We start from the raw sequence: 14130 nt of genomic DNA, 5'->3' as shown, positions 1-14130 counted from the left end.
GCAATGTTATAGTAAGATCATATATCCATTGGTGTAAACACGTTTGACATGCAGTTATAACTACCATTTTTACATGTATTGGGAGGGCACCTAGACTTCAACAATGCACTGCACAAGTGAGTGGGGAAAGTAGTGTTTAGAAAAATGCAATGCATGTAAAGAAAGTATCCACCGCACCAGGCAATCACTCACCCTGTATGTTATATATAATATATGATTGAATTGTAAATTTTCAACAATTACATGGGTGGTGTTCCCCTACCAAGTATAGCTCATAGAAATTAACAAAAGAAAAAGAAAGAAAGCATGGAATGTAAATAGGGTGATAGAGGTATAGTCTCTATTACTGTAAGAGTGCCACTATTTACATTCCAGGCTTTCTCTCTTTATCTTTTGTTAATTTCTAGCAACTGCAATGCACCCTGACGTGAGTAAGAATGCAGGCAAGTATAGAACAGTGTGTTCCATTTTCAGATCCGTTTGCATGTGTTGTGCTAATATAGGGCACGATACCTATAGAAAAGATTAATGGTGAAAGAATATTATGCAAAACACACACACACACTTGAGAACAGGGGAAGAACACAGTATCACCAGGCACTAAAGTAGGTTTTGGGGGAGCGCCTGGCGATGCCGCTCCAGTCTCCCAAGTCCATGCTCTGTTCTCAGAAAAGCAGAACCGGGACCTCTTCTGAGCAGCTGTGGCTTCCCTGAGCATGTGTCGACCCGCATATGCTCAGAAGCCCCCACTCCCTCTGAGAGCAGGGCAGGTGGCCTCAGGAGGGCGACTCAGCATTATTGGGCCCTCATAATCTCCAATCTCCGGGCCCCGTAGAGCCACACCTCTACAGTGGTGGTAGTTCCACCAAGAGCTTAAAAACTTCTACTTTCATGAAGCAGATAAGAACGCTCAGCAATATATAGCAGTTTTCAAAACAGAAAAATGCTCAATCTTGAGGCTATATATCCCTGTAAGTAATGTGCAGCTCTCTTTCCCTGAAATATATAGCAATACCAGCAGGATGTGCGCTTGTGCAATATTCTTCACCTAGATGCAACACAGGAACAGTTACATTCTCCATTACATGATCATTAGTCATTTCATTTTATTGTTCTTATGCACTGTTGAAAAGTAGACTGATTCATGGACTGAACTTGGCTTATGTAAAATGTTACACTTTAGTTTATAAAACACATCTTTGTGCTCACTGTGTACAATAATTGTATTCAGCATTTATTTTTAAACTGGGACCGTGGAGAGGTCATGCTTGTGCCTAAATAGGATCATGATTTACTCACTAATAAAAGACATCTGGAACGGAATGTGAGCGGCAGCTTTGGAACAGTAGTTGGTGGAGTTGGTTGGATGGCTACCTTGGGAGGTGGACTGGGAGAACAACCATAATATATCGGGGTATAGTAAAGACACATCATCGTGAACGATGAGTAAGGTAACGACAATGTATTTGTGAAGCTGCAAATAACTGGTGTTTTATACAGTCACAAGGGAGTTGTCAGCACAGGAAATAGAGCACATTCTAGGATTTGAAGTTATGTACCAGTGATCAGTCCTCCTGATTTCATTGTCTTGTCACATTGGAGGCAAACCATCTCTTTTACCCAAAAACAGAAGTAAAAAGTGCACAATGAAATGTTATGATGCCATTGAAACTTCTGTCTTAAAATGTGACCAGACTAAAATTATATATAATCTAAAAGCTTTGGCAAAGGCATTTTTCATGGCATCCTCTCTCAGTCCGCTTGAGGATTTAATCTTGGATTTCTTTGCCCCTTACAAATAAATTTATGAAATGGAAATAAGCTGGCGATGAAGAGCAGATGGCTACCGGTGATACAGAACGCTGACACACAAACCTTCTCACCTGTTTTAGTTTGTTCTGCAGTTCTTTTATCTGCTCTTGGGTTTCTGTCCGCTCTTGCTGGAAGCGAGCCAGCATCTCCTCTTTTTCCTGGGCCCAGTTCTTCTCACTGACCTGCAGCTGTTTGGTGAGGTCCATGACGGCACTGTACGACTCAGCCAGGAGATGCTGATGTTCCTCTCTCTCCCACTTCAGAGCAGCTTTAATATCGGTTTCTATCCCAGAGTCCAGCTGTAAGACAGTGCAATTTATGTTACACTGACTCCAATCACAGCACAAGAAAATCTACAGGACAAAGAAACTACTCTAAATCTTCCATTTATGCTGATATCAGTGAATTATCCAATTCAATACACTATTATAACCAACAATAAACACACATACAATATTATATCATCATCATCACCATTTATTTATATAGCGCCACTGATTCCGCAGCGCTGTACAGAGAACTCATTCACATCAGCCCCTGCCCCATTGGAGCTTACAGTCTAAATTCCCTAACATACACACAAAGACAGACAGAGGGAGAAAGAGACTAGGGTCAATTTTGATAGCAGCCAATTAACCTACTAGTATGTTTTTGGAGTGTGGGAGGAAACCGGAGCACCCGGAGGAAACCCACACAGACACAGGGAGAACATACAAACTCCACACAGATAAGGCCATGGTTGGGAATTGAACTCATGACCCCAGAGTTGTGAGGCAGAAGTGCTAACCACTAGCCACCATGCTAGCCATGTGCTTTTCTCAGCACCCCATAAGCTTTAACTACTAATAATCCTTTCTTCCTCTGAAATAAGTCTCCCAGGTTCACTCAAGCGTAGAGGAGAGAATGAGAGAACAGACCATTTGCAAGATGGGAAAGTAAATACACAAAGTTCCCTACTACAGAAAACTTTAGGGGGGTATATTTACTAAACTGCAGGTTTGAGAAAAGTGGAGATGTTGCCTATAGCAACCAATCAGATTCTAGCTGCCATTTATTTAGTACATTCTACAAAATGACAGCAAGAATCTGATTGGTTGCTATAGGCAACATCTCCACTTTTTCAAACCCGCAGTTTAGTAAATATACAACTAGGTCTCCAAAAATAGAAAAACATAATTTTTTTGGCTCAATTAAAAAGTTACTGCTTGGTAATGCCAACCAAGGTAACATTCTACCATTTATTAGAATAATCGCTCTCTAGATGTATCTGTTGTATTACACTCCAAAGACTACATGTACTTTTACCCAAGCAAGGCATACAAATATACAAATAAGGCACTAATCAGAGAAATAAGGTACTAATCAAGGTTTTACATAGCTGTGGGCTCTGATTTGCACCCTTTTAAAGTCATCTCTATACTGGAGCTCAGTCACTCCCTAAGATCCATCAGTCATTCAGCCTCTCCCAGCTCATGAATGGCTATCACTTCCCCAACTACTTCTCTTCTAGGACAGCTATCATGTTTCCAGCCTCTCCTACTTGTGGAATGATTATCAGGTTTCCAACCTCTCTCACACATCTACAGCTATCCATCTATGACTAACATACTTACACAGCGTCATCGCAGAGCACAACAGGATAAACGACTCCAAAGTGGAAAGCCATGGTCTTTGCCATGCATTATCCGAAATTCCTAATCAGCCCCTCACTTGCCAAATACATCATTGTAACTAGTATCTGTCAAGTCACTGAACATTGTATGGTGGAGAGTATAGCAAGTGACTGCCTTTAAGGAGGAGTTACCTATTGTGATTTAATTAGACTGCAGCCTGGTAGTATTGTATTGATCTCTATCATTTTGGCAGCAATGTCTTTGTTATGGGCTTTAAATTGATGAGAACTAATGTATGAATAGATGTATAAAGACTTCAGATTTGTAATAGTGCATTATTATTTTTTCTATATTCAGTGATTCTTTCCTTGTTTTGTGTTCTGGTAGAGACTGGCAGACAAACACTTTAATGCAGCTGCCATGTAACTGTCACAACCATCAGCCAAACATATGTTATTATAATACCAAAATAACCAGCTGCTCACAAGCTGCTGTGCTCATGAAACATTCAGAGACCGGTATCTGTTGCTGCACGTTAACAATGTGTGCAGGTAACCGTGACCAGGAGTCCATAGCACACAATAGGACAGCATAATGCAGGGTTTATCCCCTCTCTAAACCAGTCATATTGTCTAAACCATTAAGAACATCCATTTTTTTTCTTTGTTATATGCCAGGGGACAGAAATATAGGGGCTAATGTAGAGTACTATGCCAGTTTATGTAGCGTATTCTGCATGAAATCTCTCTGCCTATCAGAAAAGTTGTAGCAGGCATACACGTCTAAGAAGATTTGAGGGATTCTGGCACTTACGTCCGCTTGGACTTGGAGGGAGGGGGAAGGGGGGGCTGAACAGATGAAGACCGGGAATAATAAACACCTGTCCAAGCCGTATTATTTGGGGTGGTCCGGGGCAGGTGCAAATAAAGGATCATGAGGACGATCACCAGTAACAGCCAACTACTTCTGATCGGCTGGTTGCAAATGATCCGCTAACGCTGATAGGTGTTTTCTTTGTTGCCTGTGCAGATATTATGCATTTGTGTGTGCGTGTTTAGGCAATATGTTTTCAATGTACGATATGTCTCCTGTATTCGAGAGGTTTTTTGGCGTTTTATGGATGCCAAATATATATTTTATGTAAAATACATGATTATATAGAACTATGATTATGTTGCTGAACGTTTAGGGTGGAACCTACTACACAGAAAAGACTGATGGGCGCTGATATGCCAGTGAATCACTGTGCATTCCCTACGGTTGCAGTCAACTAAACCATCTATTTAATTATATGGCGTCACTGATTCCGCAGCGCTATACAGAGAACACACTCACATCAGTCCCTGCCCCATTGGGGCTTACAGTCTAAATTTCCCTAACACACACACACACACACTTAAATAATAATTAATAATAAAAATATTTTGGAGCAGCAGCCATTATAGCGCTAGAAGTTGTATAAATTAATAATGCTCCGATTCTAGGACAGCCACAGGAACAGATCGCTGGTACCATAGGCAGAAGCAGTGGTAGGAGGTAGAGACCACACAGACAGAGGTGGTGAAGGCAGTGGACTAACATAAGGGCAGGAAGGAAGGAGACACATGTTGGGGAAGCAGAATTAGAGGTATTGGTAAAGACACAGGGGACAGGAACACATTAAGATGAGGATATGCTGCTGAAGGTCCAACAGTGCAGGCAGGAAGGAGGAAACATTGGTGAGAAGGCAACAATATGTCCTGTGTACATAGACATTTTACTTACGTGTACCAATAATTACCCTATAAACTGCCCACTGACGACCTGAGGCAACACACACTGCACTTAAAGGCAAAAAGAGCCCAGGACTGTAACCTCAAATATTACATTTGCTTAGTTGTTCGCACAGGGGAATGTGTGTACTAGACTACAGTCCCTCTGTGCAGGCTATGAGAGTTGTATCTGACACCTCTCTGCCTGTTCTGCTCTATATTTAATCTATACTGGAGTCCTATAAGATTTTTATACATTCATCCATTAATATTTACATTCTATAAAATACAAGTAAAACAAAACACAGGGTTACAATCCCTTTAAAAGACTAAAAACAAATAGGATTACATTTATGTATTGAGTGCACTACATGTCACATGAGTTCTCTGTTAAAAGCTGAAATAAGGGAATAACTATTCTGAAAATAAATAAATGCTGTTTCTCTGTACATTGCTGTTACTGGTGAGTGAGTCATTAGGGAGAGCAAGGCAAACAAAAGGAGCAAATTTGCTCCTGCACAAAACCATGTTACAATGCAATGGGTGCAAATTGGTTTATTATTTTGCACATAAAGAAAATACTGGCTTTTTTTGTCATGTAGCACAGAAATACGTGATAGCTTTGTATTTACACTGAAAAAATAACTGAACTTAAAAATTGGCTTTATGTCCTGTTTGTGTAACCTGCTGCTAGATAGTCTGGATACTTGGCAGAGTACTAATTAACATTTAAATTATTTCTGCTAACACATCCTTCATTATTATGTGTTGATGGTGTTTCACACATTTTTGCATCACTTAGAAAACTGCATTGTATTCATTACTGAAAGACCCATAACATTTATATGCTTACATTTACATATTTCCCTCTATAATACTTGAAATAAATACAAAATATAAAGATATATATTGAAGGGAAAAAAAGAAAAAAAAAGAAAAAAGACATAACTGAATAACTGCACCATCCAAGCCATTTCTATGGACGTGACTAACCTTGGGTTCAGTCCTCTCCATCTCCCAGGCTGCCTTTGCTTTTGCAAATTGCTGTTGAAGTTCATTCATTCCTCTCCTCTCGTCCTGTAGCTCGTTGCAGAGGTCTTTCAGGATTCTCTTAACATCAGAAAGGGTTTTCATGCACTCTGTAGTCTGCAAAATGCAAGCAGATGAATTGAAAAGATAATATAAACTCCATGGGTCCCCCCTCCACCCTTTACAGTGGTCTCTACATGGTCGCTTACTCTCTACACCATCCACCATATCTTGCATGGCTTTTTATCATTCTGTTTTCCTTGTTTAAAAATGATTATATTGTGTTTTGTCGCCTTTCACTGGAGGTGGGAAGTGGATATGAAACTCCCAACTGTTAACACCATGGTCAGTCAATGCCTGAGGTCCCATAGCCAAGTCTGCTACATCAACCATCATGCACTGCATCCTGGGTACTTTCAAAAATCCTCCAAGCTGCTATGCCTGGAGAAGCAATCCTTACTGGCGGCTACAGAGTGGGTGTTTAACTCCCAAACTGTGGAAGTCCATCCCATTGCCCCTACACATCTCCTCGTGGGAGGAGTCTGTAGTTCTTGGAGTTCTCCTTTAATACATTTAATAAAAATAAAGCTTAAAAACAAGTGTTTGATAATTACCATATTCTGTGGCCAACTTTCTCCGTCACAGTTTTTATAATCTGTGGCTGGAAGATTTAATTCCTCTTCCTCAATCAGCATGTACAGTTCTTTCACGCTGTTTACCTAATGAAAACAACATAGAATTAAAGAAAAAAATAAATGTGTGAAATAATTAAAACACTGGCCGCATGGAATAATTTCTGTTCGCTATACCAAACAGTAAGGTGTCATAGCGATTGGTAAGTTTTCCTACAATTTGACGGCACATACACCATTTTGCCATGCAGGTCTGAATTGGTGGAGTTTCCAAACATGGGGGACTGAGATATAAAAGAATTCTGTTTATAGTATAAAACAAAACCTTTAATTCAGAATCTTCTTTATGTATTAATTCTAAATGGAGAAAAAGTATAATCTTTTAATATGTTAATACATAGATCATCATCAAGTTGCTGAAACATTTTGTGTGGGCTAGAATGTAGATAGGAGATAAAGGCACAAAGAATTTTTATGCGAGTTGCATTTATTGTATCTGGGTAGTATATACCTTACTACAGCTTATAAGACTTACAAGTCAGGGAGCTTGTTTTAACTGTACAAGGGCTATTAAAGGCACACTAAGCATATTCTGCTAATTTTCCTTTGTATTTTGTGGCAGCACTTGGTCTACCTTCTATAAAGGTGTTGCTAAGACTGCTGGCAGAGCCTCAATCCACTAGAGTGCCACTTTTTTCTGCCTCAAACAGGACATAGATGGCAAGACCAGGACTGGCATGATATACGACAGACGGCAACTAAATGTGCCAGTCAAATACTGGACAGCATGGGGGATTTTTAATACAAACTGCCGTGAACATAGATGTCAGGCTGACTGGACAGACCCAAGGCTTGTCTGATCAGCTTCTACCTGCCAACCATGCATTGTGCAGTTTGTATTAAATATATTCCAGGCTGTAAGGCCTATAGAATCTTCTGTTACAGGTGCCATAGGTTCTAGATCCCAGCAACTGTACTATTTGGGGGGAAAAACGGTTTCTTCTTAAAAAGTAGCTTGTTGTAGTCCTCTAATATATTGTGCATGCAGTCTGTAAAACAAATGATGTAATTTGAATACCTTAAAACAGTCATTAAAAAAGGGCCTGAGTCATTAAGGAAAGTAAGGCACAAAAAGGAAGTAAATGTTCTCTCGGACAAACCATGTTACAATGCAAGGGGTGCAAATTAGTTTATTATTTTGCACATAAGTCAAATACTGGCTGTTTTTTCATCTAGCACACAAATACTTGATAACTTTATTTTTACACTGAAATTTAAAGTTGATCTAAGACATGCCCTATCCCAAATATAAATTTGTCCCCAAAATTTACCTCCCCCTCCAATGCAACATGGTTTTGCCCAGGTGCAAGGTTACTCCTTTTTTATGCTTTGCTCTCCTTAATGACTCAGGCCCAAAGTCCCTACGACCAGTTAAGGTCTCATCGGACTAAATCATGCCCCTGTAAGGCACAGTTATTTTGCTTGGCCTAACAGTGACCTAGTTACCGTGGCCATAAAGAGAAACTTGAAATTCATGCATATGAATGCACAGCCTGTTTCAACGTGAGAGGACATCACATAAGAAGGAGAACCTGAACGATAAGTCCACATTATTTCATATTCATTGCAACTCATCAAGGATCACCCTACAAACTATTAAATATGGCACCATAGTATGCAGGATTCTGCATCTTTAGCACAGACTTTTTATCCCATTTTCCATATCACTTGTCTGTGAAACTGTTTAAATGGCATATGCTGCCTTCCAGTAATTCCCAGTGTATCAGATAATCGGCTTGGTCCTGCGCTGTCAGTATAATCCACATTAGTGTAATACGTTTCTGGCTAGAGATGCTGGGCGAGGAGATGGGGTTAGTCACATGTGAAGATTCATCCACAGCAGCTGCTGTCAAAACCAGGAACGCCCCAAGGCAGACTAGCTATCCCAAACCACTGCCTCCCCGCTGAGTGCTGGAAAAGCCTTATTCTACTAATGCAGTCCAGCTTATATATAGATCACAACCACTGAGACAGGGCTGCGTGTGATCAATCATGTGAAAAATATGTATTGGTATAGATATATATAAGACAGAATACCAGCCTTGGTATTCTGTTATAAGCAAGTGAATGCCTTGATTAATGTGCAGAATACAGCCTCTGATACAATCAATTTACACCTAATACCAGTGTGCTTTAGTCTAGAAAAGGGTCTCCCAACGGTATCTCTAACCTGCACCCACTACACTGTACCGTACAGTAATTCAGACACAGTGGCACTCATCAGCTGGTACTCAGATGGAATATTGTGATTACTCAGCTATGTGACAGCAATACAATATTCATTTGCTGCATAATTGTGGAAGACACGAAAGCAAGTCAATTAGCCAGCTCAGGATCAATTAGACGCAATACTGTAACATGACAGCAAAGCTGGTGCCGGGGTTTAAATGTACTGTGGCTTTGCTCATATCTATTCAATTAAACGCTTTCAGTTGAATTAGGTCTAGGATGTGTCACTATTGAGATAGGTTTGCTTTGAATATGAAAACATCAAAAGGTAATATAATTTCACAGCAACTGCTTCTGCCATATTAAAAAAAAAAAAAAAAAAAAAGCTTAAAATTGCAATGTGGATCATATAATATATATATATATATATATATATATATATATATATATATATATATATATATATATATATATATATACATATATACATATACACACACACACATACACACACATATACATCACATATATTTTTTCACTTACATATACCATAGCGAGCTGCATATACTATGTTGGAAAGAGTGAGCAAACACCACTTACTTCCAGAAAGTCTTCTCCTTCACTCTGCAAGACTTTGCCCTTCCGCCAACGCTGAAGGAACCACTTGAGCTTCATATAGGTCAGGAGAAAACTCTGTCTAAACTGTTGCATCTCTTGCACTAGTACCAGCTTTTCCTGGCTCCAGAACTTCTGCTCCAGCCTCCTCTGAAGTCCCAAACTCTGAAGCTCAAACTCCCGTCTCAAGAGCAATTTCTGCTGATCCTCCTTCAGCTGCAACAATGAATTTAGCAGATGTTTATAAGGATGAGAGACACACATAAGAGTAGCTCTGGCCATCCTAATAAATAATTACCCTGCCCTACCATCATGGCAAGACTTTAATATGTTAAGACCATCTGTGTTGGATCATATTACATAATGGTGCATTTTAATCATTAAAAATACCAATACACTATCCAAAAGCCAATCTATATGTATACGGATTCATTACTGAAGCCAAATTGTGCTCATTGTAAATGCACATTTACCAGTAGCATGTGTGCTGATGGGCCTAGTTCTCCTTACAGGGTGAACAGAGGTGTTCCCCATGTATGCTTTAGGAGATAATTAAATAATTGGGATGGAACATGTTTATAAAACGTATACCAAACTAATCAGAGCTTTAGAATATTCATAATAAGGCCAGAATAAGGTACCTTTTCAATAAGCTGTAAATATGCTGAGCTTTGACAACAAAGCTACAAGTCTCTGTGTCCGGTTATGGTATCTTATATTCCATTATGGACAGATCACATACACCAATAATATTTAATATCTCTTATATCATCCATTAATTTGTATATTCTTACTTGAGGATGTATATTAAAGAATGTCCCTTTGGACAATTTTCCAGTAAGCCATATATTCTTGTTGGTGGAGTTAGTGCCATTGCCAACTACCTAACTATTGAGGGGGTAGGTCTGTGCTTCAGGAATGGGATTAAGAACAAGTGATTGGGGAACAATTCTGCCTCACAGTACTGGGGTCATGAGTTTGATTCCCGATCATGGCTTTATCTGTGTTGAGTTTGTATGTTCCCCCGTGTTTGCGTGGGTTTCCTCCAGGTGCTTCTGTTTCCTCCCGAGGTCCAAAAACATACTAGTAGGTTAATTGGCTGCTATTAAATTGACCTTAGTCTCCCTCTGTCTGTCTGTGTGTGTGTGTATGTTGGGGAATTTAGACTGTAAGCTCCAATGGGGCAGGGACTGATGTGAGAGAGTTCTCTGTAGAGCACTGCGGAATTAGTGGCGCTATATAAATAGCCAATACTGATAATAATTCCACTGCAAGTCATCCTCTTTAGAACGCGACCCTCAAAATAACAGTTGTGGCCTGTACTTTTATGGAAATGCTTTATTTTAAAAAAAATATGTAAAAAGCTTTGTATAAGAAAACTCAATCAACACTTTTAGACATGGAGATCACAAAGATACCAGAATTTCACAGTAAACAGAAACCGTTATATCTCACACAAAACATACAAAGTGGAAGGAAGTTCTAAAAATATATAATATATATATATATATATATATATATATATATATATATATATATATATATATATATATATATATGGGATTTAAGTTGGTGTTATAAATAGATAGCATTGTTTTCTCTCGGTGATAGGAGAGCGTACAGGACTATTGCTTTTATAAAGGTCTTTCCATCTTAGCCTTTTTGTTATAGGTATGTGTTTTCTGTTACACTTTAATGTAGATGTAGAGAATTTTTGATCATGTGACCATTATTTCGGTGCCCACATTCAAAGGGTGAGATGCCACGTTTGGCTTTAGCAGCAAGTAATACCATCATTAAATCTAACAATGCCACCAATTTTATATCATGTGAGCTCTTCACTTCATCTCATCCTCATTCAGTGTGCAATGTAGATAGCAGCAATAATGAACATAAGCAAGTTGCTACCTGTCTAATGGTAACATGCAAGAACTCTGTGCCATCATTAATGTCGTTGTGAGAACATGGGAACTAAATTCAAGCCAAGAATTACAGTGTATTCAAGACAAATAGTGAGATACAACCCTAGCACCCTGCAAAGTCCGTTTCTTTCATACATCAACGCTAAGTAAAATATTTAATATGCTGATTTTGTTAATGCTTTTTGTGTCTATAGTAAGAATTATTATACACAGCTGGAAGGCCCATGCATCCAAAGGGTCATTTCACATCCACCTGGTGATTCAGAGTCGTTGGGAGAAAGTCCTAGACACAGACCTGTACAATCTTCAGGCTGAAGGTCTCTTCGTCTTCTTTCCGTAATTGCCTCTCCTGTGACAGTTGTTCCTGCAGCCCCTGCATGGTTTCATTGGCCTCAGATAGTACCAACTGCAAGTCTTTAATCTACATGGAAAGGAAACAGTGCTCAAACATGGTAATTTAGTGCCCTCATCACGACTTATTTTATGGTCTGAAAAGATGAAACAGACCTTTAATTCTGCATGCTTTTAAGTTTTCTTTTCGCACGAATGTCTGATATCTATGAAGGTTATCCCCCCCCCCCCCCCCCTGTCAAGTCCTGCAGACCCCACAAGATCACGAATGTTCTGGGATATAATGTTTTCCCAATTATCCCTCTGGTGCTTGAGCGTCCTGGGCAATTTCAGTTAGTACGGTCATAATGTTGGGGTGCTACATATACTTGTAGGTAACGGATATAGCAATGAAGCACCCTTTCCGGAACCATGTACCATGCTGTATCGTTTACCAGTACAGGAGAAATACATGAGCTGGAGGACATGATCTAATGCAGTGATGGGCAAACTTTTTCAGGAGCGGGCCAAATAAAAAAGAAAAACTTTAGACGGACCAATATAATTTATTAAAAAACTCAAATATGGAAATATATAATACAAATTTTTTGAATGGGACGGCAGGGTGTTATATAGCAGTGTTACCTCTATAAGTGCAGCGATCGTACAGACACAGCACTTATTTCAGCTGGTTGCTGCAGATCCGTCTTTCTGGTGAGCCACTAACTGACAACAGAGAAGCCAATCGAAATCCGCCTTAGTATATGGCCCAGCCCATCTCTTCTCACATGACTTTCAGCCATTAGGGGACGGGCGGGTGTTTGAGTGATTGACATACGAAGTGTCCTTTTAGGAAGGAGGATGAAGTGTATTGGAGGAAATAGCTGGGAAGGCATAAAAATGAAGGTTCTGACACACAGGGTCGGCCCTAATAATTTTATGCATATTTCAATTAAATTTTTTAAAATATTGGCGGGCCGGATAGAACCTCTAAGTGGGCCGGATCTGGCCCGTGGACCGTAGTTTGCCCATCACTGATCTAATGCATTACAGGACAAGTCCTTTACTTGTTTTATGGCTACCCACCCATAATCTGAAATGTGAACTGCAGGCTGGATCTAGCTGTTAACTATATATGGTCACTTACCACTGCCCTGTACAAATGTCTACATACAGCATTAGGACTTTCCCATAACACTACCTAAGGAGATATTTCAACAATCACATCCCCTGACACTTTACAGCCAAGGTGAACAAAATGAATTAGAATTTGGGAAACCGTTAAGGGTATAAGCCACCAGAAGAGAGAAAACAGGTTCGCCCATTGAGATCTATACCCCCAAAAGTTAGGCAGTACGTTGTTTGCGCACACTTCTATCTGGCTATTATCCAGCTCTGCTTTACAATATGAAAAATAAAAGGGTGAGAGTTTAACACAAATATTTCAAACAGCGCCTTATTGTTTAGTATAAAAGTGTAAGCTTACATTGCATACACTATATCTGTATGTAAAATACACTGTATCGTCCAGCGTTCCTGTCAACGCTGATTGATTGGTACGCACATTATATGTTCAATTCCAACATCCATGTGTTTAATTACTGATAACATTAACCTTTGACATGCTAAGGGTAATTGAGGAGAGGGTTGAGGAAAACATGTAGTACAATGTCAAATCCTTCTTATCCTGAAATATTGTAAGCACTGATAGGACAGAATATGCCCTGCACGCCAGCATGCTCACCTTGCATCCTCTGACCTTGTGTAAAGGGCAGTCTGATGATTGTCACCATTCTGCACAATAAAGTTGATTTTTCTCCCCATATACTGTAAACTACATGGACTTCGTTTAACACAATATATTATATATCCCCTCCTTGGCAATATACCATCTATACACTGTAGAATACAATTGGGGTTCACTCACACTGAATACAGGGTGTGATCTTGAGTGGCACACTGGCTTCCAATTTTAGGAGCTGAAACGTTCTTGTAATTAAATAGGTTGGTTTGAGAAGATCAATAACAGTCATGGCCATAAGTAACGACTTAATGGTGTTATATAGGACAGTGAGAGAGTTAAACACTTGCTTTGCAGAATGATGCAATTTTCCATCCAGAGATGTAGATAGTAACAAGGTTGCTAGGCAACCAGGAGAGAGAGTTGCTAGGCAGTGCAGCCTGCTATAGCCAATAG

At 39.6% G+C, this 14130-nt stretch overlaps 1 protein-coding gene across 2 annotated transcripts in view; it reads right to left on the bottom strand.

The window, feature by feature from the left end:
* The window catches only part of MTCL2 (microtubule crosslinking factor 2), a 79688-nt gene that overhangs the window by 15786 nt on the left and 49772 nt on the right, over positions 1 to 14130 (bottom strand). For both annotated transcript variants that reach the window (XM_075177470.1, XM_075177471.1), the window contains exons 7-11: positions 11899 to 12024; positions 9667 to 9897; positions 6820 to 6924; positions 6170 to 6322; positions 1884 to 2111 (exon numbers count right to left, since the gene is read on the bottom strand). In XM_075177470.1, coding sequence (XP_075033571.1) covers positions 1884 to 2111; positions 6170 to 6322; positions 6820 to 6924; positions 9667 to 9897; positions 11899 to 12024 — 843 coding nt within the window. The remainder of the gene's footprint in view (positions 1 to 1883; positions 2112 to 6169; positions 6323 to 6819; positions 6925 to 9666; positions 9898 to 11898; positions 12025 to 14130) is intronic.

This window comes from Mixophyes fleayi, chromosome 6 (assembly GCF_038048845.1).
Source record: "Mixophyes fleayi isolate aMixFle1 chromosome 6, aMixFle1.hap1, whole genome shotgun sequence".
NCBI classification, from domain to species: Eukaryota; Metazoa; Chordata; class Amphibia; order Anura; family Limnodynastidae; genus Mixophyes; species Mixophyes fleayi.
This window is presented reverse-complemented; position numbering and strand designations above follow the sequence as displayed.